This window comes from Calypte anna, chromosome 12 (assembly GCF_003957555.1).
Source record: "Calypte anna isolate BGI_N300 chromosome 12, bCalAnn1_v1.p, whole genome shotgun sequence".
Taxonomy (NCBI): domain Eukaryota; kingdom Metazoa; phylum Chordata; class Aves; order Apodiformes; family Trochilidae; genus Calypte; species Calypte anna.
In genome coordinates, this window is record NC_044258.1 from 2406480 (window position 1) to 2427863 (window position 21384).

Consider the following 21384-nt stretch of genomic DNA (forward strand, 5'->3'; position numbering starts at 1 on the left):
GCAAAATAAGACCCCAAACCCACCCACATTTGAGATCTCATTCCATTGCAGTAGTTGAATGATGACAGACAACTGTAACAGAGTTTAAACCTTATTTGAACAAAATCAGGATCATACTGGTCTTAAAGACTACTTCAGGAATGTATTTGCATTGATGTGCTATTTTTATTTATCAATGTGGGGGGTCGATCAATGACACAGAGAGATTCTAGGGGAAAATCACATTTTCAAATAACGTTGTTTGATTTACAAAAACCTCTGTAGTTCCTTTAGGTTGTATATGAATTTTAAAAAAATTAATGTAAGATTGCTAGTATACACTTGGTTGCATATACTTAATTTGTAAGGGATTGCAGTGGAAAGATGTTTCATAGAGAGCTTGAATGACCAATTTGGCAGTGTCCTGACCCAGAGTTTCAGTGTCTGTCACAGCCTCAAAGTGATGCTTTTGGATCAGTGTCTCTGATATACAAAAGTGTAAATATACTCTGCCTTTTAACTCAAAGTTTTCTTTTAACTGTTCTGTAGTTTCACCAGTGATTATTAAAGAATGGGCTGCTTACAAAGGAAAGTCTCCTCAGACCCCTGAGCTGGTGGAAGCACTTGCCTTCAGGGAGTGGACCTGCCCTAACCTGAAGAAGCTGTGGCTGGGAAAAGCAGTGGAGGACAAGAACCGGAGGATGAGGGCGTTTTTGGCCTGCATGAGATCAGACACACCAGCAATGCTCAACCCAACTAATGTGCCCACTCATCTTATGGTGCTCTGCTGTGTACTAAGGTCAGTGTCACCCTAAGGGAAAACAGCCTGAAGGAAAGGATTTGCTATTTCATCTGGCATATTTGTGTTAAACCAGGAGTGTGGAAAGTGTTAATTGGTATTTGCAGTGTCACTTGGAGGAGGGGGTTGTTCTGGTTTGAAAACATTGCTCCTGTGATTCTCAAAAGGATGCTGAATATTCAGTGTTTCTTTCTTCAGTCTCTAGAGGACTGAACAGAGAAGGAAAAAAAGTTACTGTGTTGCTAAGAGGCCACAGTAGCGTTTGAATTAGTTTTATCCTTATTATACCCTAGGCTTCAACTTACTAAAAAAACGAGTATTTAGGGTTTTAGAGGTTGTGTTGGTGAAGTTGTAAAGCCAAAGAGAGTGGCTCTTTCTGGATAGCAGCTCCTCAGAATGTAAAGCTCACATGTATGGTACCCACCTGTGATGTTAGAGATTCCCTGTGTTAGAACTGCTCGTCCAGGTGAGATGATGGTAACCAGAGGTTGGAGTATTTATTCCATACTTGAGCTTTTCAGAGAGAAAGTTACAAGGTCCAAAATGCTTAACTGTTGAATTTGCAGACTGAAAAATGAGGAGTTGAGAGAAGCTTGCTTGTTTGGCATGGAGTAATTACTCCAATAATTAGCTTGTAAATCTGTCAGAATCCAAGGTTAGTGTATTGCACATGAAAAATTTTTGAGAGTGATAAATATAAATTTGTCTTCAGTTTTCTTGTACTTTGTCTTGCTTTTTGAACATTAGAACTCCTTTATTTTTCTCCTTACAGAATGGTAAGTGTACAAAAAAGTAGTCCAAAGTGTATCTTAAAGCAGAGCTCCTCATTCATCTGGGCAGCAAGTTTCTCTCTTGATGTGTGGCATATAGAAACTGTTGCTCATTAAGGTGTGATGAGCATAAAATGTACAGCATAGATAATTTCTGAGTAATGTGTTAGCATGTTCACAAAGTCCTTTTTTAAAAATAACTTTAGTCTTTATATTATTTTATTTTTAGATGTATAAGAATCCACTTAACTCTTTGGTGTCCTGTCTTCCCCTCCTTCACTGGGAGTGGGCTCTGGCATAACTGATTCAGAGCCAGTTGCTCTTCCAAGTTTAACTTCAAATTATTTTGTACTTTCACCTTTTTTATTCAAATCTAGACAAGTAAAAAGGTATTTTTGTTGCTGCATTCTGGTTACTTCTGAATAAACACCTCTTGGTTTACTTGTTAACTGAGTAACTATGGGCTTCCTCTGTAGGTATATGGTACAGTGGCCGGGGGTTCGTATACTTCGTCGCCAGGAACTTGATGCTTTTCTTGCCCAAGCATTGTCTCCAAAGCTCTATGAACCTGACCAGCTTCAGGAACTCAAGGTAATTCTTAACTACAGCTTGCATAATTTCAGACATTTATTCCCCAGTGATCCTTATTAACTGTAGTGGGTGGTGCATTTGTGCCTATCTGACTAATGCCTTGCATAATTACCTATAACTTCCAAAATACTGCTCTCTTGGAAATGTAAAACAAATGTGCTTCCATTACAAAGAATAAAAAAACCCCACCAAAACAAAACCCCCACACTCCCTAAGGCTTGTTTACCTGGCCATACTTCCACACTAATTTGGCTGTTTTTTCATGATTTAGCATTCAAGAGATTTTTGTAGCTAAGCATGGGAATGGAGAGAGACTTGAGTAATCTTGAATGGAAAAACGGAGAAAACCTGGAAAACAGTTTATTATTACTCAGAATTATAGAAATAGCTATTTTGAGGATTTTTAAAGTTAAGGTCTCTAAGTTCCTACTTTTTTTTCTAATACCATTGTAACACATGTAGTAAATACTGCCAGTTAATTGATAGAGTTGTTTAGTGTGTTATCCTTACTGTAAATAGAGAATGTTTACCCATCTGTGCAACATCATCTTTCTCTGGGCCTTGTTCAACATTTGTATGCTCACAGTGAAATTTCCTCTTCTAGCCTTTGAGCTAAAATACACAAGATTTAGTTTGTGCTTTTACCTTAAAAGTTGTTCAGAACCTACTGTGAAATCCTGTGAAATGGTAGAATTTAGTCCTTTTTTTATATATATTTTTAAACCAGCTTTTTCTGAATGGAAGTAATATTAGATACTTTCTTCTACATGATGTGTCTTGAGCCCAGGAGTGTGTTAGCTAACTGGAAGCCACGGGAGGCATTAGGATATGTATAGGAATGCACAGCTGGAAGTGATCCATCTGATCTCCTGCCTGCACCAGCATAGTGAAGGAGGTGAGATGCTGATCACCTCTCCGTCTCATGACCTCCTGTTGAAGAAGTCATTTCAGAGAGCCTTTTAGGTACTGTAGGGCTCAGGAGATCCTGGGGACCAGCTCTGCTCCCAGCAGTGCCTTGGCAGCCTCTGTCCTTAATTCACTCAGCAAGGAGCAGAAGGTGGTTGTTTCCCATGTTTGTTCCTGTTCACAGGTGCACAGTGCAGAGGGGCACAGGCAAAAGCAGCAGTCCTAGCACTCTTCTTTTCAGAAGAAACAGTAATTAAGCTCACACACATTTCAGCTATTAGGCTGCCTAAGGAATATTTTGCCACCTAATACCAAGTTTGCAACAGCATTCTCAAAGCCATGCAGTGACTCTTTCTCTTCTGGGGGTGACAGGTGGAATTGAGCTTACATTGATGTTTGTATCATCCTGGTGAGGACTTCTCAGTCTATAAATGAAATGGGTCTCCTCATGGAAGCTCAGCAGCTTAGCCATAGACATTGTGATAAATCTCAGGGGAACAAAACAGCTGAATCCACTTTGGAATCTATCTGAACTTACCCCACAGCAGGTAGAGAACTGCTATGTTGACTGTCTTACTGGCAGTTAACAGGAAAACAAAATCCTCTTCCCTTATACCAAAGAATCAGTGTCAGCTGCTCAAATAATAAAGAAGTGAATGAAATCCAACAGGAAGGAATGTATTTGGCCTTTCCCTTGCTGCTGAAAAAGAGGTGAAAAAAGATAGGATGAAGACAGCTGTAGTGAACACCTGATGAGTTCATGCAAGTTTTATTCAGCACTTAGGACTGGATTGCTGATGGATTGTAAGCCTGTTAGAGCCCTGAGAACAGCAGTTTTAATACTCCTCATGGTTGCTGATCCTTAAAAGCAGCTATAATGTAAATGCTATCTGTCAGGAGAATGATTCTGTCTGCTGGAACTCCTTTTCAAGGTGTTAACTAGCAGCTCATTCTGGAAGCCCCCTGTGATTACTGGGCCTCTCAGAACCCCAGAGATTCTGGTCGAAAGAAGATGGGAGTCATCAGTGTTACATGAAGAGCAGTACCTTGTCTTCAGGAAACCAGGTGGCCAAAGGAGTGAAGGGACAATGACTTAACCTGTATGTTCAGAAGGAGTGTTCATAGCTTGTCTTGAGGTGATGGACACAGGACACAGCAGAGAGGGTTTGGAAGTCTTGTGAGGTTCAAGACATCTCTCCTGACCACGTCTCTCCTGAAGCTGAGGAATTGTATCTGTGGGTGTCAATGGAAATCCAAGTGACAGTTTTGTAGGCAAGTTACACCAAAGCCCTGGTATCAATCATTTAGTCTTCAGTGTCCATTTTCAACTCACAATAAACAAATAGCATCTAGGAGTAGAGATTTTGGCAAAGCTATCTAAGAGTTACTAAAGTGTTGCCTCTATCTTAAGACTTGACACAAGAAAGAGGAAAACCCACTGTTAAAATTGCTGCTCTTAGACATCTAAGAGGGGCATGCGCAGAGAAAATACTTTTCCATTCCAGCACAAAGTGAAGGGCAGACACAAGGCAAGTGATAAAGAGCATACAATATATTTGTTTAATATAAATTGTTCTCCAAGTTTTAAACGATAAGTGACGAGTAATATGGATAATTTCCATAACATGTTGGTTCATTTCATGCAGTGTTGTTACTGCCTTCATATGAAGCAGCTGCTTCTCTTTTTGTTAAAGTCAGACAGAAAGAGCAGCTGAGTGTGAACCCAGCTGCAAATCTGCAAAACGTTCTGGATAGTCTTTTGTATCTTAAAGGTTGCTTATGCATAAGGAAGGTAATGTAGTTTAATTTTAAAATTTAATAACAAGGTCTTGGAAATATCCCCAAGAAAGGGCTGATATTTTCAGAAATACTTTAGAGAGCACTAGTAATGATATTTTCTTATGCCAAAGCTAAAGATATATTTGCCATGAGCAAATTCTTCTTGCCATCAGCTATTATTCACTGTTTAATTCTACCTTTGTGATCTGTCCTGCATCTGAAATAAAGAAGTAGTATTCGTAAACATTACTTCATTAATAAGAGATGCATTCTAACAGCAAAATCTTGGCTCAAGCTTATAGAAAATCCATTATAAAGGAGTTGGCAGGAAAATGTGGTACATGGGAATAAAAGCTGCTAACACTGAGCTCATTCCTTAAACTTTGTACAAATTATCTCAGAAGCACAAGATTATTTGAAATAATTAAATTTTCTTCTGCTAATTTTCTATGTCTTTAAAGCTTTTCCTTGCTGTATCATGCATTAGCATTCTTTGAAAAACTCTCTACTTCGTATTTATCGTTGATCTTAGTGCAGATAGAAAGTGAATCTTGCATGATTTAGGCACCATATCTCACAAATAAAAGATCTGTATTTTACTTCTTACTGACTTCTTGGTAAAGAATTGTGTTAAAACATTAAAATATTAGAAATAAGTTTCCTGTGCTTTGCTGTTGTGAAACCAGAGGGGTTTTTGCTTTCTCTCTCACCTGTGGAAGGGGAGGGATGGGAGCCAAAGCCTTGCTGAGAATTGCAGGTTTGCATACACAGATTCTGGTGCATTCTTCCTGTCAAACTGGCAATTATCTCTGAGAAGTTCAGCCAGCTTTTGAAAATCACTGTTTTCCAGAGTTTTGCAAAAGCTGTACCTGTTGAAATAACTTGGAATTACAGCTCATCATTTTCTTATTGAATTTTTACGTTTTGTTTTGTTTTGTTTTTTGCAGATTGAGAATCTTGATCCCCGGGGCATCCAGCTGTCTGCTTTATTTATGAGCGGGGTGGATATGGCGCTTTTTGCAAACGACGCTTGTGGGCAGCCAATTCCATGGGAGCACTGCTGCCCGTGGATGTATTTTGATGGGAAATTATTCCAGACCAAGCTCATCAAAGCAAGCCGGGAGAAAGTTCCTCTCATTGACCTCTGTGATGGTCAGGTGTGTAGCTGCAGAGGTGGCACAGAGTTATCAAGTGTGCCAGGTTTTCAGCAGTGTTAGATGTGGCTGGGTTTGCAGTCATGTACTTCACCTCTCATCTCTGTACTCTTAAGAGAAACACAAACTGAAGGGCTAATTGGTATTTTCTGGCTTTGCTCTCTTACTCTTGATTGAGGTGATCATTTTGGTAGATTTGGAAAAAGTCAGCTGGCATAAATTGTAAATTAATTTTTCTCTCTCTCTGAAAACCAAAACTTGGATGCACTTACGATGTAATGCACAACTGAGTGGAAAGTTATCTCTGCTCATTTGTTGTTCAAACTCTGTCTTTTTGGGTCAAGCTACCAAGACTGATGCAAAGGACAAAACTGCGGTGAAAGAATATTTGTGATTTCTAAGTTATTTTACAGACTATGAAGTTATTCTTTTGCTGCTTATGCTGAAAATCTTTTCACATTTCTTAAGATCATCATAAAATACAAATTAATTTGACTTTTGTTGTATCCAAATAATGCCAAGTTACTATCTAACTTTAAAAACAGGATAAAAACCAACAGTTTACTGAATGACTAAAAAAATTTCTTGTTTTTTAACTTTATGGAAAGTGTGAAATTTTAACAGTATAGCTTATCTTTCTTATTTCTGACTCAAGAAACCCATCACAGATGAAATCTTGGTGATGGTGGTGGTCCCTCTTGGGCTTGTTAGCCTCCAGGCATGCTTTGTTTGGCAGTCTGGGTTTATAATGATTATTTTATTAAAGTAAAAGGCTGCATTATATAGACAGAGGTTTCTCAGTTCCTGTTTTGAAAACCCTTTTAAACTTTTAAACTGTTTCTGTGTTACTGACTTCTAAATTCTCTCAGTATTTAGACTCTCATCTCTCTACCAATACAGATTATTGTAATTTTGTAGCTAGTTTTTTGGAAGTCGTTTGCCAGCAGTTATATACTCTCCTGTTATTCTGCTTTCATTTTTTAATTTGTTTTGTGAATTTTCTGCAACTGAAATGAGAATTTTAACATCTCTTTGTGACCTTCTCTTTACTCGTAGGCTGAGCAGGCAGCCAAGGTTGAAAAGATGCGTCAGAGCATCCTAGAAGGATTAAATTTCTCCAGGCAGAACCACCCTCTCCCTTTCCCACCTCCACCTGCCATGCCTTTCTATCCAGCTTCTATGTATCCTCGACACTTTGGGCCAGTCCCACCACCTCAGGGCAGGGGGAGAGGCTTTGCTGGTAAGTGATGGGGCAGCACCACAAAACACCTTAGTGTCAAGTGTTACCTGGTGTTTCACATTCCCAAAGCTGCACACATCAGGAACTGTCTCTTCAGTTTCATAGGAAAAATACATAAAAGCAAGTGGTTGGCATGTGTTATCACATGCCAGTCAGGGCATTTTGTTGTTACTTTTATTAGCCTAGCAATACAGAATGTGGTGTATTGCTGCATATTTGCACCAGGGGTTTTAGTAACTGTGCCAGATCAAAATATTTTTACCACTATTGTATGAAATAGAAAAAAAGAGGAATGCATCAACACTGGGTGATATGAAAAGGCTCTTATTTGCACTATACATGGCTTCAAAACATTTATATGTATAAATATTAAGAATGCTGAAATTAATAGACACTGTTACCCCGTCAGGGTTGAAGACAACCTTTCCTCTTCCACACCCCGCTGTATTTTGCTACAGTTATTTAAGTGTTGGCACCCTATACTGTAAATACTGCTACAGCCATTCCAGGCTGTTTCTAGGATTATTCCCTTTCTCAAAATCCCTGTGGTACCAAGGTCCATAGGGGTGCTGATAACTGGACATTGGGAGCGAGACATTCAGGGGTGCCACAACTGGAGCCATCGGTGCTCGTTGCCGAAAAATGGTTGCAAATCAATGCTCATTGTGCCTTAGAAGTCGGGATGCCTGTTCCCAGCTCAGGTTAAAGGCTGAGAGATGGATGAGAGACCCCGTGCTCACTGAGGGAGGCAGCAGGACACCCCTGGCCAGGGCTCCCTTGGTGATGCCTTGCTCCTGCCCAGCATCACCGGCCCACGCGCTGCCAGCCGGAGCTGGGCCCTTCCTGCAGACTCCTCCAGGGTGGAAGGAGGCAGCAGCCTCTCTGCTAGGGGCCTTCCCAGATGCCTGCCCCCTCACAGCTTTTCCCCTGTCTTTCTTTACCCTGGGTCTAACAGGAGTCTATGGCTTCGGAGGCCCTTATGGGGAAACAGTAGCCACAGGTGCTTACCGGGCCTTCCGGGTGGCGGCAGCGGCAGGACACTCCGGAGCCTTCTCTGGCAATGACAGCAACAGGACTAGCAAGTTTCAGGGCGGTAATTATACCCAAAACCCTTTTCTTAGAGCTTCTGGCAACAGCTTCCTTCACTTTACGGTGTGGTCTGAGGCTTTCCTCCTGCCTGCCAGTCTCCCTCTCTCCCTAACCATCTCAGCTCTCCCTCGCTGAGCCTGCTCTCCGCTCTGCTCCCCCCAGGTCCCCCCGCCAGCCTCTCACCCCTAGAAACCCCCTCCAAGCACAGGGGAGCCCTGAAACCTGACGAGACAGTCTGTCTCCTGTGCTTCAAAATGCCAGGGTGGAACCTGCCATCGGCTGGACTTGAATCTATTAACAGTTCTTTTCAAAAATTTGGGGGCAGTTGAGCTCTTTTTGGGAAAGTAACCCAAGACAGAACTGACCAACTTCAGTGTTATTGCCAACTCGTTCTCTGCTGGCATCAATGTTGGCTTGGACACAGGAGAGAGATTTACCAACCTACCTGTGTGCCCTTGCTGGTCCCCTCCACGAGGTAGGGCAGTGGAAACCTGTAACTCCAATCCTCTCTGGAGGGTAAAAAATAACCTTATATTTAGCTCTTCTTTCTGGCCTCTGAGCTTTCATCCTAAGAGCAAACATGCCTCTAATGCTTCCTTGTGTGAATAACTTTGCCCCTGTGCATACGAAGCTGAAAGACTTGTACAGGGAAGTATGAGCTTTGTTGAATTTAATCTGTAATGTAGTTGTAGTGTATTAACCTTTGCAGGCTAATGGTGGCTGCATAAATGCTGTGTTTTGTAATCCTCTCGGTGCTGATGGTCTAACAAGTAACAAGTTGCACTTACCTAAGATCTCTTAAAACACACGTTATACCCCAGTGTTGATATTTAAGGGCGAAACACAGGTAGAAGGATAGGAACAACTTGAAGATACATTCGTATTTTAGAAAATTGCAATTTTAGCTGCTTTCTTGGCTGGGGAAGGGGATAAAACTACCTCTTACACCCAGATCAGTTTAAATGCTATATTTTTGTAGTGACTTAGTGGAGATAATTCTGCTTAGTTATTTGCTAACATCATTTATAATCTGTATGTCTTAAATGGATATTTGGTGTTCACTAAAAAGTGCCTTTAAACCTGCAGAAATTATTTTCATTAGGAACGTAGATCAAAAACAATCTTCAGATAGCTTGTAAAATTTATTTCACTTCAGTTTCTTAATGCTTATCTGAAGTACACAGTTAGTTACTGAAACTGAAGTATTTACATGAGGTCACTTTTCTTTTCAGAATTTATGTCTTCTTAGAAAAAAAAAGGGTAGGGAGGAAGAAAGACTCTTGGAATTAGAGTATTCCTGAAAGACCACGAAATGAGAAACAGTCTCCCAGTATCAAGAGAGGAAACTGTATATGTGATAAAAGCTGGGCAAACCAGTTTTCCATTCATTTGGGACTTTCTTGTTAACAATTGTGAAGATCAAGATTTGGTTTTGCTTTTATGTGCAGGAGTCCAACCTATTCCTTCTCAGGGAGGGAAACTTGAAATTGCCGGCACTGTAGTCGGCCATTGGGCTGGAAGCAGACGTGGACGAGGAGGTAGAGGGCCATTCCCTCTGCAGGTCGTTTCTGTGGGAGGACCAGCAAGAGGGTAAGTGCAGTCTCCTGGAATGGACTTCTCATTTGTAATTTCATGACTGGGGGTAAAAGTAAAGCAGGGAAAAGGTGAAGCAATTAGAAGTTGCATACGACGCATTTTTAGGACATGCGGTAAATTGTACCCACTGAGTATTCAAGAAAAGCATTTACATTAATTTTAAGATGTGTTAAATCAGTTACTCAAATGAGCAGAAGCATTCTTATGCACAGATACAATTCTTACTCTGAATCTGATATATGGATGCACACACTCTGGTTTGTTTTGCATGAGGAAAATGACCTGGGGGCTTTCTGTTTCATGAAGTCAATAAATATGTTATACCCGATCAGAGCTATCACAGCACTCAATTACTTTCTGTAGAAACATAGTAGAACATTTATTAAGAAGTATGATAAAATTTTTAATAACTTCATTTAGTAATTCTTCTATGAAGCAGAAAACGCCTGAAGGACATTTCTAGGTTTAACAGCTCTCTGCTACAGTCATGATGGGAGATGGACTCAAAAGGATGTTAATTTCTTCAGCTCCTCACCTTTATTTCACTACAGCTGAAATTACAGGTGCATGGCATTTCTGAAAAATAAATGCTTTGTTACAAAAATATCTAGTCCTTCACCTTAATATTGTATTTTTTCCATAGGTTTAATTATTCTGTGCCTTACAGAACTGTCTGTTGTATTTAATTAAGATGGTACCTGTTACAGGAGACAGTCCCTAAGTAATGTCATTTTTATGTTTGCCTTTAATTTATTAAAGGAATGGAGTAAAGTATCTGTGCTGTTTTGAGCCAGGATGTAGCAGTCCAAAAGACTAAGTCTGAACTGCATGAATTCCTCTCTATCCACTACTTTAATCAAATGTGCACCATAAAGCATAGTGCTGAAGTCAGTAAGAGCTGCTGGAGTGCCTGTCTTGTTGGACTAAGTGAGAACATGGTTGGATCTGAAGCCTTGGGAGAAGGGGGAGCAGGGGGAGAAGTGAGAACTGCTGAGGTAGAGAGAGGTGAGAACAGCAGAAACAAAGAATTAACAGGTCAGCAGCAGAAAACATCACTGGGGCAAGAGCTGAGCTGGTGCTCCGAGGAGAACAAATTGAGGTAGAACATCTGATTCTCTAGAATCTCTAGAATGAGGTTCAGTTGCCAAAACATAAGCATCTAGTGCTGGTTTGGATGCTTCAGATAGCTGACAGCTATCTGTGCAGGCTGCTAGGGTCCCTGGGACACCTCTGCTTTTCCAGAGAAGCAGTTGGAGACCAGGGGAAGAAGCTGAGGTGTGTGATGAGGCACTCTGGCTCCTTTGGGTATTTTAATCTAACTCCTCAGTTTGAACTAACAAAATGACATTTTTCACCATTTAAATGAGGTCAGTGGGTGGTAGTCACAAGGGCTGTTTTTCATGAGGAGGATCCATGAATCTGGCTTGCTGCAGAGCTTGTCACTTCAGTGCACTGGCTGCAGCAGCTCCTGGAAGGGGTCTGGGTAATTCAGAGTCACACTCAGGCTGCTGTGTGGCTGAGGCACCCTGAGCAAGGAGCTGGAGGCACCTTCAGGATCAGATCTGCTGTACATTTGCACATACCATCCACTTCCTACACAGAACAGCAGTTTCTCCATTTTCTGAAGAAGCAAATGCATTAATTTCTGCACAACCATCAGCAGCCAGGGCCTAATGCTGGCAAGTCCTGAGTTGAGAGCCCTCCTTGTCTGGAAGCAGTCAGGTCACTGAGAGGCTGGTATTGCCCCTGTACCTTTGAGACAAGGAGGAGCTGTTCTGCAACAGTAGCTTTTAAGGTAGATAATATCTGACAAATATTTCACATGTTCTTTGTCAGAGGCACTGTCTTTGTGCAGCTGAAGGTTGGACGCAAGTTGTCGACTCAGACAGGAAAGCTGTCATTGCCAGATCTTGCTGTCTCCATCAGATCATACAAAGGACACAGAGCTGTTGGAACAAGTCCAGAGGAGGCCACGAAGATGATCTGAAGGCTGGAGAATCTGTGCTATGGAGACAGGCTGGGAGAATTGGGGGTGTTCAGCCTGGAGAAGAGAAGGCTCAGGGGAGACCTTAGAGCACCTTCCAGTGCCTGAAAGGGGCTACATGAAAACTGGAGAGAGACTTTTGACATGGGCAGGGAGTGATAGGACAAGGGTCAACAGTTTCAGACTGGAAGGTCCTAGGAAGAAATTCTCTCCTGTGAGGGTGCTGAGCCCTTGTGCCAGGTTTCCCAGAGAAGCTGTGGCTGCCCCATCCCTGGCAGTGTCTCAGCCCAGTTTGGATGGGGCTTGGAGCACCCTGGGCTGGTGGGGGTTGGATCTTGATGATCTTTAAGGTCCCTTCCAACCCAAACTACTCCACAAGTTATTATTAATGTTAAATTCTTTAGATGCAGAGTTACTAGAATTACTCAGAGGTAAAACTCTTGCAGGAACTGTTGTGTCAGTTGCTACCAAGATGAAAACCTATTAAGAATGTGCTGATGAGGTTGGTGCTGTCTGCAGGCAGTGTTGGCAGGTGCTGTGTCAAACCCAAGAACACTGCTGGGAAACTGCACAGTGCATGGCTGCAATTCATCCCCTGGGCCTGCACACTTCATCTTTTATCTCTTTCAGCAGAGGGGGATCATGACAGCCTTGTTGGCACCACTGTCTCATGTCTCTCTGAAAGTGGATGTTCTTATTGCATAAAATGATACCAATGCTTTTTTACTGGCTTTGATCCATCAATGTAATTAGCATGATTTTCTGTTTAGGTAAAATTTTACACAGCTCACTGAAGGGTCCACTTGCACCTTGTAAAAAAAATGAGCAAATGGGATATACAAGCCCTTCAAAATCTTTCAGAAAGAATGCGGTGAGAGCTGCTAAAACATAAAACAAACTCTTTCCACTTTTTGTTCTTTTAAATCCCAGTATTTAATATCTTATTGCTCAGTGTGAGAATTTGTAATGTCTGTGAAAAGACTGGCCACTGCACCACTGCAGTGGTGTTGCAACTCTTGTTTGTTGCCAGCAAAGAAGATGGGGTAACTGCAGCTGCTGCAGCCCCTGTGCCAGCCTGGGGAGGGTCAGTCTTCATGCTGGAACCACCCAGTGCTGGGCAGTGGGTTTGAAGGAAAAATAGAGCAATCATGTATTTCTAGTAGAGAAAACAAAAATAATTTTAGGTCAGAAATAGTCCCTGAGTTGAGTCTATGCCATTGATGGTGTTAAAATAGTTTTAGATGAGTGAAAGTTTGTTTTGATGCAATCCTTACTGAATAAAATCAAAAAGCCACCACCTGATGTGTCCTGGTTGGAAGCCTCATTTCAAAGTATCCAAACTCCATTACTACATTAGACATGGCTGGAGCCTCCTTTTTTCCCCTCGGGTTCTTAGATATTTCTTAAATAGCCTCTCCCATCAAAACTGAAGCAATTTCATATTTTGCCTTCTTTTATCTGATTTCTGTGAAGATGTTCATCTATGGGAAATGTTACTAAGTGGGAGGGATGGCCTTATAAATGGTTCAGATTGCTTGTGTATTTTTTTCAGGTGAAAGTATTTTCAGCTCTGTTTTTATAGTGCTGTAAGTTTTAAACTTTGGAAATGATTCTGCAAAACTAGAAGGTGCTGGTTTATTGTTCCTCTAGAAGTGAAATACAGAAATAGTCATTGCTACAAACCCAAAAGGTCTGTTAGGTTCATACACTTGAAAGCAGTGGAATCCTGTAATTCTGAATGAGTTGTACTGCTTCTTTAAAGAAGTGTAAATGTGAGTCACTTGAGAGCAGAGCTAGAAAAAAAAATCTTCAGGCAAAATGAAATTTAAAAGGATATCTAAACAAAGCTGACAAATGTTTTTCTTTCTTCCTTTTCCTTGAAACTTACAGGCGTCCTAGAGGAGTTATTTCCACTCCAGTGATAAGAACTTTTGGAAGAGGCGGAAGGTACTATGGGAGAGGTTATAAAAGCCAGGGAGCAATTCAGGTAATAAAGCCATGTGCCTGACTTCAGAACACTCTAGTTTACAGGCTAGTATGGTATGGACTTCCAGATCAGCTAACACTGACAAGCACAACTTTAAAAGATAGAAGTGTTTCTTACAGTGATCTTGCCTACGTGTTGAAGCTGTAAGCTGCACAGCCAGTGATGGATGACAGGCTAGTCTTGCATCTCAATTAAAAGCAAACTTTGATTATAAAGACAGATGTGGAAGAATGTGTTCTGATATGAAAAGCTGTGCCTACTCAGCTCTATCCAGCCGTGGGAGTAGAAGAGAATTTAGGAGACTGTGAGAAATACAAAGCTGAAACAAATTAGCCATTTGTGTTCACACCCCCACTCTTTCCCAGTTTTATTTCTGGGACCATAAAGAAAAACTTCATAAAGAAAAATTAGCAGCAGTAGATGGCTCTTTGCTGCTGCATGGCTCCAAATTTACTCTAAACTTCTAGGAAAGAACAGATCAGTCTTTGCCCCCCAGAGCACAGAGTTTATTTTCATTGACAATATGTGAAGCATCTGGGATCATGGTTTTGTCTTTTCCATGAATCCTTTAAGTAGAGCTGAAGTAAACTGCTGTTTTGTATTAAATGCCCATTGCCTCAGAGTTATGTTTTCATCCCTTTTCCATTGTTCTTGCTGCTGTACATTTTTGAACGTTGATGCAAGTGCCAGTGGTAATGAAAAAGTGGGTGGTAAATAGGTGGAAAACTCTCACAATAAATGTATCATATGGCTCTGCAATTTGTCATGGAGACATTAGTGTGTAAGAGTAGGGGGCTGTTTGCAGGTGTCAGACAGTAGGAGAAGGGATGTTTTCCAGTGGATAATGAAGCAACTACTAACTGCAAGTTAAAACTGGATGTGTTTAGGTGTAAAAATTCAAATTCTTTTCCTTGTTAAGTTCCTGTGTATACAGATGATATATGTCTACAAATGTACCTGTGTATGTCAAATTTCACAACTTTTACTTTAAATAGAAATCACTTTGTTAACTACATAGTATCTAATTTCCAAGTACTTTAACCTGTGAAACTAAGTCCTGGGAGGGAGCTCCCAAATACTCTGAGTTTACTAGAGGTTTATGTATGTCAATGCAGCTCAAATAGCACCTGTAGGTGGATGATGCTGTCTCTTGACAGACAGTCAGCAAGTTTGGGTATTCATATTTTTGTTAATGATCTGTAATTTGGATGGTAAATACGATCACAAGGATCATGGTCTGAAATTGTGCCTGTGATAAGGAGAAAGGGAAGGTGAATGGTGGCATTTGGATTTTACACTTGATCAGTCACTGTAGCCCAGTGTATGGTCCTCTTACAGGAAAAGAAAAAAGGTGAATTAAACTCTAGAAAGGAGAACCTGGGAAACTTAAATGCCTAACAAGTAGATTTTGATGCCCAGGACACTGGCACCAGGGTCCTTGTCTGACTTACAGATCCTGGGCAGTCAAGGGAAGAGTAGGGCCAGATCCAGGTGTATATTTACACCAAAATCCTCCCTGCAGTGGCTTTACTGCTGCTCACTGGGAGGAGATATGAACAACAGCTGGAGAACCTGACTGAAATAAGCCATTTGTATTTAGCAAACATGAGACATGCCTATTTTTTTCAAAAGATGAGACCTTTCACTCTGGAAAGAAACAAAAGCGTGTATTTAACCTAAAACTTAAAACTTGGTAAAGCCTGTGAAGAAGAACATTTAGATGTGATCAGTATCCATTGTCTGCATATGCCAGTCATATACCTATGCAATGTCACTGCAGTTCTGTGTGATTTTATGGAAAACAAGGTTTGTGAGCCTGATGCTAAAGAAGAACAGTTCTAACTCACCTGCAGAATCTTTCAGCAATTCAGAAAAAGTGCTAACCATGCTGTTTCTAGTATGTCAAAAGTAAGGTTATTATACTATGAAACTGTTTGCTATTGTTTGGGGTGTATAAATGTCCATACCTTAAGTCATTTCTTAGTACTTGACTTTGTTAACAGCATGACAGATAAGAATGTTGCTTTTTAGCAACCCAACCTGCTGATTTCCTTTCCTTGTTTATAGCCTCTTATATGTTTCTGGAACGCTAAGATTCTTTGTTGCAGATACTTAAAAACTAAATATCCATTCTAATGCTGCATAAACCTGTTTTTTATTGCTATACTCAGTCTTGTAAGATTCTACTATATGCTTTTTGTATCAAGTCACTTTCCTAATCGGAGAAGCATATAGACTAGTACAGATACTATTGCATGGTACTTTTGCACTTCTTTAAAAATTGTCTGAAAAAGTTTTGGTTTGTATTTGAATAACATGTAATCATATCATTAAATTATAATGTCTATGAACCAAGAAGCAGAGTTAAGCTGTATATTGATTCTCAGTTTTGGTGTTCCCAGACATTTATGTAGTTCTTATGTTGTGAAATAACTGAAGCATCAAAGTTAGGCCCGTGTATCACAGGAGCATCAGAAGGTGTGGCTGGAAGGCACTCAGAAAGACCACAGACTCTTTCTCATCTGTGATGTTTATTTTGTGTGCCACTTCTTGTTTCAGCAGTTCATAGTCCTTGGGATTTGCTTGTGATACTTCTGCACACTGCATGCTGCCTATTGATAGTGTCTTTGTAACAGACTGTAAATATATAGCAGTGGTTCTTCAGTAATTTTCTTCTTTTTTTAAAAAATAGGGCAAACCTCCTTATGCTGCTTCAGCAGAAGAAGTAGCCAAAGAACTTAAGTCAAAATCAGAGGAATCTAAATCCTCAATTGTGTCTTCAGATGGATCCCTGGCTGAAAATGGAGTTGTGAATGAGGAAAAACCAGCTTCCCAGATGAATGGGAATACAGGAGACATCAGGGCTTCCAATCAGTCTGAAAGTGCCTTGAGTAATGACTCTAAAATGTGCAATACAAATCCTCACTTAAATGCACTAAATGCAGACAGTGTTTGCCATAAAGATGATACTCTTGAGGCCACTGTCTTAAAAAAAGAAGAGTAAACTTATTTTTTATAGAGGGTGAAGGATGTTGGGAAGGGTCAGGATTAGGAATATCTGGAGAGAAAGAGAGCCTACAGTTACGTACATTTTTTCCTTTCCGTAAGAGAAAAATGAGGACTTTGGAAATTCGGATCCCTCTTTGATGTCAGAGATTTAAACAACACATTTTTAGTTTTAACCAGTTGTAGTCAAAATGCTACAATAAAACAAAAAAGAAAGAGAATGAAGAGCATTTGACTCCCGCACTTAAAATGAAGTATACATAAAGTTTAAACTGGTTATGACAAAAGCTTGTAGTTTTGTTTTTTTGAAATATAAGGAAAACAAATTTTGGCAGTCTTTAAGTATATATAGCTTAAAATATAATTTTTAGTACTTGGCACCATATGTATGCCATTATATTTGATTTTGCATTACTGTGTCACAATAAAGCTTTCTTTAAGGCTTTGATTTCATGATTATGGGGGGAAAAAGGCACAACCACAGTTTTTTCTTTCTTAAATTTCATCACCGTTGATGTGGTTCTTTTGTGTTAAAATGTGCAAACTATCGAAACTAAAAATTATAGAGTAATATTGCAGTTCTGCTGATTTTAAATATACATCATACATACTTTACAAGCAAGTTAAATGGAGATAAACTTGAAATCATAGAAGATGCAAATGACCTTTCAAAATAAACACAATGTGTTCTGAAACTTTTTGTGACTAATACCATGCATCCGTGATCAATGAACTATGTGGTTTTGAATCAGACGTAGACCATTAGTACTACTATTTGAGCTAAACTTCTGCATGGTTCATAATTTTTAAAGTGTGTAGTTAATATTATGCATGTTATTGTCCTCTTTCTTCCATTCTTACAAGTACTGTGCCCATTTGCAAAACAAAAAGCTAATAATCAGTAATAGTCCTATAAAAGATGTTAACTATGTTTAGTCATTGACTGATCTTGCTCTAACCTTAAAATTTTGTGATTATTGACCTCTGTTGCATTTATTCTAAAACTTAAAAAAAAAAAAATTATCTAGCCGTTTTGAATATCAACGTTACCCTGGTGTACTCATTGCTGTATGCATTATTGTTCTCTGTTGCTGTTTTATGCCTTCATATTAGCAAATATGAAATTCTGTGAAAAACAACAAAAAAAAAGCTTTGATCTTCAAAAAAAAAAAAAGTACCCCCCTTCTGTAGCAGGAAACAAATGGCTTGTTCTTGAGAACTTTCCCATCAAGAATTTAGTATAAGCAAATATACCTGTATCATTTTGATGTTTTTGTTAGTGTTTCCAAACTTAATGTACTTCAAAATCAGAATCATTTCTTTATATTCGTTTTCATATAATTCTCCTGATGCTCTTCATCACACATTAGTGATCAGAAATGAGGTGTAATTCCCCATTCCCTGCCCGCAAGAGCTAAGTAGGTATCTTAATGTAAGTTGAAGGGAGTTCTGCCCCAACTCATGGATTGTGCAAGAATGAACTACTGTTGGGTTTGATTGGTTGTAGATGGATTGTGGTGTGGTGTATTTGAAGGCTATTGAATGCAACTTACAGTGCTTAATAAAAATCTTTATTCTTTTAGTATAAAATACTGTATGCCTTTTTTGTCAAATATTTTTTTAATTAACACAATGTAAATAAAAGTTTTCCTATGGCCAAATCCAGTTGCTGAGTTAGCAAACTCCATGATGTCCTGCCAAAAGAGGGAGAAGGAAAAAACAGCCTGGCGAGGCTGCTGCTGTCGGGGAGCCTCTGTTCATTTGTCTTCCTTACTTTATGCAGCTGCTTCAGAGGTCCACCTTGGAATGGACAGTAAAATGCAAATAAGACAGATATTTACACGGGGGCAGTTATTTAAAGAAGAAAAACACCAGTCTTCAGTCTCACAGGATTTAAAATAGAAGGTGATTGACAGTGCCTGTATGCCAGCTCCTAGTAGCTGAGAATCGGTCACTCCTTTATGTGGGAGCTCTCTCCCCACCATGGATCATATTGACATAAGGTGAGGAGTTAGAAATTTACACCTTGCTTGATGTCAGGAGAGGTTTTTTTTTGTCTGGGCAGGCCTTTATTGTCTGCTGCCTGTATGGGAATGTTTGCCTGTGGACTCGTTGGAAGCCCTGAGTGGGTTTGATGTGGTGCTGTGACTGCAGCAGAGGTGAGAAGAGCCCCACTGCCTTTTGTTCCATGGACACAGCCCTCAGTTGTCCCCTGCTGCTGTCTGAGGGGGTCCTGATGCTGGAGCCTGGCAGGTTCCTGTCCCTTTCTGCCCTGTGGTTCTGTTGTTTGTCCCAGGTTAGAGCTTGGCAGTTCTGGAAATGTTAACTGGCCTCTTTTTCTGGTGAAGGTTGAAGGTGGCATCCATTGTCCTCTTTCCCAGCAGCAGAGAGGATGTATCTCACTTTTCTAGCAGCGCCTGCTCACTGGTATGGAAAAATAAATAGCAATTAAAAAAAGGAGCTTGTGAGACTTCAGCAGTGTGCCAGTGTGGTGGCTTCACTCATTTCCTCAGTGTGACAATGCCAGAAGTTTCATGGGCAGCCAAAGTGAGACAAGCTATCTGCATGAGTGTGACTACAGTTAATATGTGAAAGTACAGCAGATTCATTTGTTGGTTCACATGTAAGGTGCATTTACTTTTCCCAGAAGTTACAGTGAAAAGGTTTGGCTTGCATGGTGTTGGTGCTTTCTCCCTGGGGCACACGTTTTGTGGCCCATTTAAACCCCTGCCATTGCCCCAGGAAGCCTGAAACCCATCTCCTTGGGCAGAAACTACGTGGGGGTGGGAGAAGGATGAACCTTGAGCTGTCAGTAGATGGTGTTGAAAGTAAAGTAGTGCTGGGGATGGCTTAGAGGTACCAGAGCTCCCTTATTCCCTGACTAGGGAATGTTGGTGGCAAGCCCAGGACCAACACCACGTTTATTTTTTGCTCTCTGCAGTGGGAATGTGCAGTTCGGCTGTGAAGGATTTGGTGGGTGCACTGCAGGGGGAACTGAGCCGTGATCTGCCCCCCCTCAGGGTTGCCTCTCGTCCCTCCTGGCTTGAGCAGCTTCCTGCAGGAAACAAGATGCGCTGATTAATTTTGTTCTCTTCCAAAGGGTTAATCTGACTCTGGAATTGGGGATCCTAGAGATTGAGCGGGTGTTGCCTGGGCTTGCTTCTGACCATAGGGTAGGGATAGGATAGGATAGGATAGGATAGGATAGGATAGGATAGGATAGGATAGGATAGGATAGGATGGGACGTACAGCAATCAACTAATCCCACTGCAGGACCAATTCAAGGCTGACCAAAAATCACAGCATCTTTTTAAGGACGTTGCTTAAATGCCCCTTGAGCACTGAGAGGCTTAGGGCATGGACTCCGGGAAGCCTGCTGTAAGGTTTGAGCACCATCTCGGTAAAGATGCTTCCCATGTCACCAGTTCCCCATCCCTAAGGCAGGAATTAACCGGGGAGAATGCGGCCGTTCCGGGGGGACGTGCGGCTGAGGGCAGAGCAGCTGCAGCATCCCTGCTGGTCCCGGCCTGGCCTCGATGATCGCTAATCGGAGTTGCTCACCCCTAACAATGCTCTGTGTGCCGCAGTCAATCGCTTTCAGTGCCTTTTACACCCCATTTTCAGTGGCCCTTGAAGCGCTGGCAGGTGAGTCAGTTCCGACGGCTGAGCGGTGCCGGTGCCCAGCGCGGGCAGCTCTGACCGCTCGTCCTTCGGGGCTCCTGCACGTCCCAGTACCGCTTTGTGTCTGGGACGGAGGCGATCGAAGCGCTCTGCTGGAGACTGAGTGAGTAGCCGAGGGGACGCTCGGGAGCCGCCGCCATTTTATTTCCTGCGCCGGCGGCTGCGCCGTGGGGCGGGAGGCGGGAGGCGGGAAGGGGGAAGCGGGAGGCGGGAGGCGGGAGGCAGGAGGGCCGCGTCAGGGCCGGGGCCGCGCCAGCCTGAGGGAGCAGCCGCAGCCCTGCCCCCCGCCTCCCGCCTTCCGCCTCCCGCCTCCCCTCGCAGCTGCTGCCCGGGTGGGTTGCTCAGGGCCGGGGCGGTGTCTCCGTGGCCCTCGGTGACAGGATCCGGTGTCCCTCAGGCTGGGGCGCGGGAGGGATCCCAGGGCCCGGTCAGTGGTGTCGGGGCCGCTGTCCCCATGGCTCCTGTGCTGCGAGAGGTGAAAAGTGAGCGGGTGCGTTTGTCTGCTTAAGAGCGTAATTATCCAGACCCGAGGCAGATTACAGCTCCCTTAGTGAAAGTCTGTATAATCCTTTTTATTGCGCCGAAAGCCCCATAAAACAACCGGATCCGAGCCCGCTGCTGCCGAATCGCTGGGCAGAGCCCGGGGACACCCCCGGCAGCCGCTGTCCTCTCCTCCCGGGACCCCCCCCCGGTGCCCTGGGAGCCGGCAGGGTGGGAGCGGGATGGGTCCCAATGTCCCACTGGTGTCCCCCAGATACGTGAACCCCGTGGGTGGCAGCAGCTCCCCGGGGGACAACCTGAGGGGCTGGGGCTGTGCTAGAG

At 42.0% G+C, this 21384-nt stretch overlaps 1 protein-coding gene across 3 annotated transcripts in view; it reads left to right on the forward strand.

The window, feature by feature from the left end:
• The window catches only part of FAM120A (family with sequence similarity 120A), a 54020-nt gene extending 35479 nt beyond the window's left edge, over positions 1-18541 (forward strand). For 2 of the 3 annotated variants that reach the window (XM_030458767.1, XM_030458769.1), the window contains exons 11-18: positions 529-778; positions 2025-2139; positions 5772-5981; positions 7035-7218; positions 8174-8311; positions 9756-9897; positions 13778-13874; positions 16567-18541. In XM_030458767.1, the coding sequence (XP_030314627.1) occupies positions 529-778; positions 2025-2139; positions 5772-5981; positions 7035-7218; positions 8174-8311; positions 9756-9897; positions 13778-13874; positions 16567-16878 (1448 nt within the window). In that variant the 3' untranslated portion in view covers positions 16879-18541. The remainder of the gene's footprint in view (positions 1-528; positions 779-2024; positions 2140-5771; positions 5982-7034; positions 7219-8173; positions 8312-9755; positions 9898-13777; positions 13875-16566) is intronic. The other variant, XM_030458768.1, reaches the window with a different exon arrangement.
• The last annotated feature ends 2843 nt before the right edge of the window (positions 18542-21384 follow it).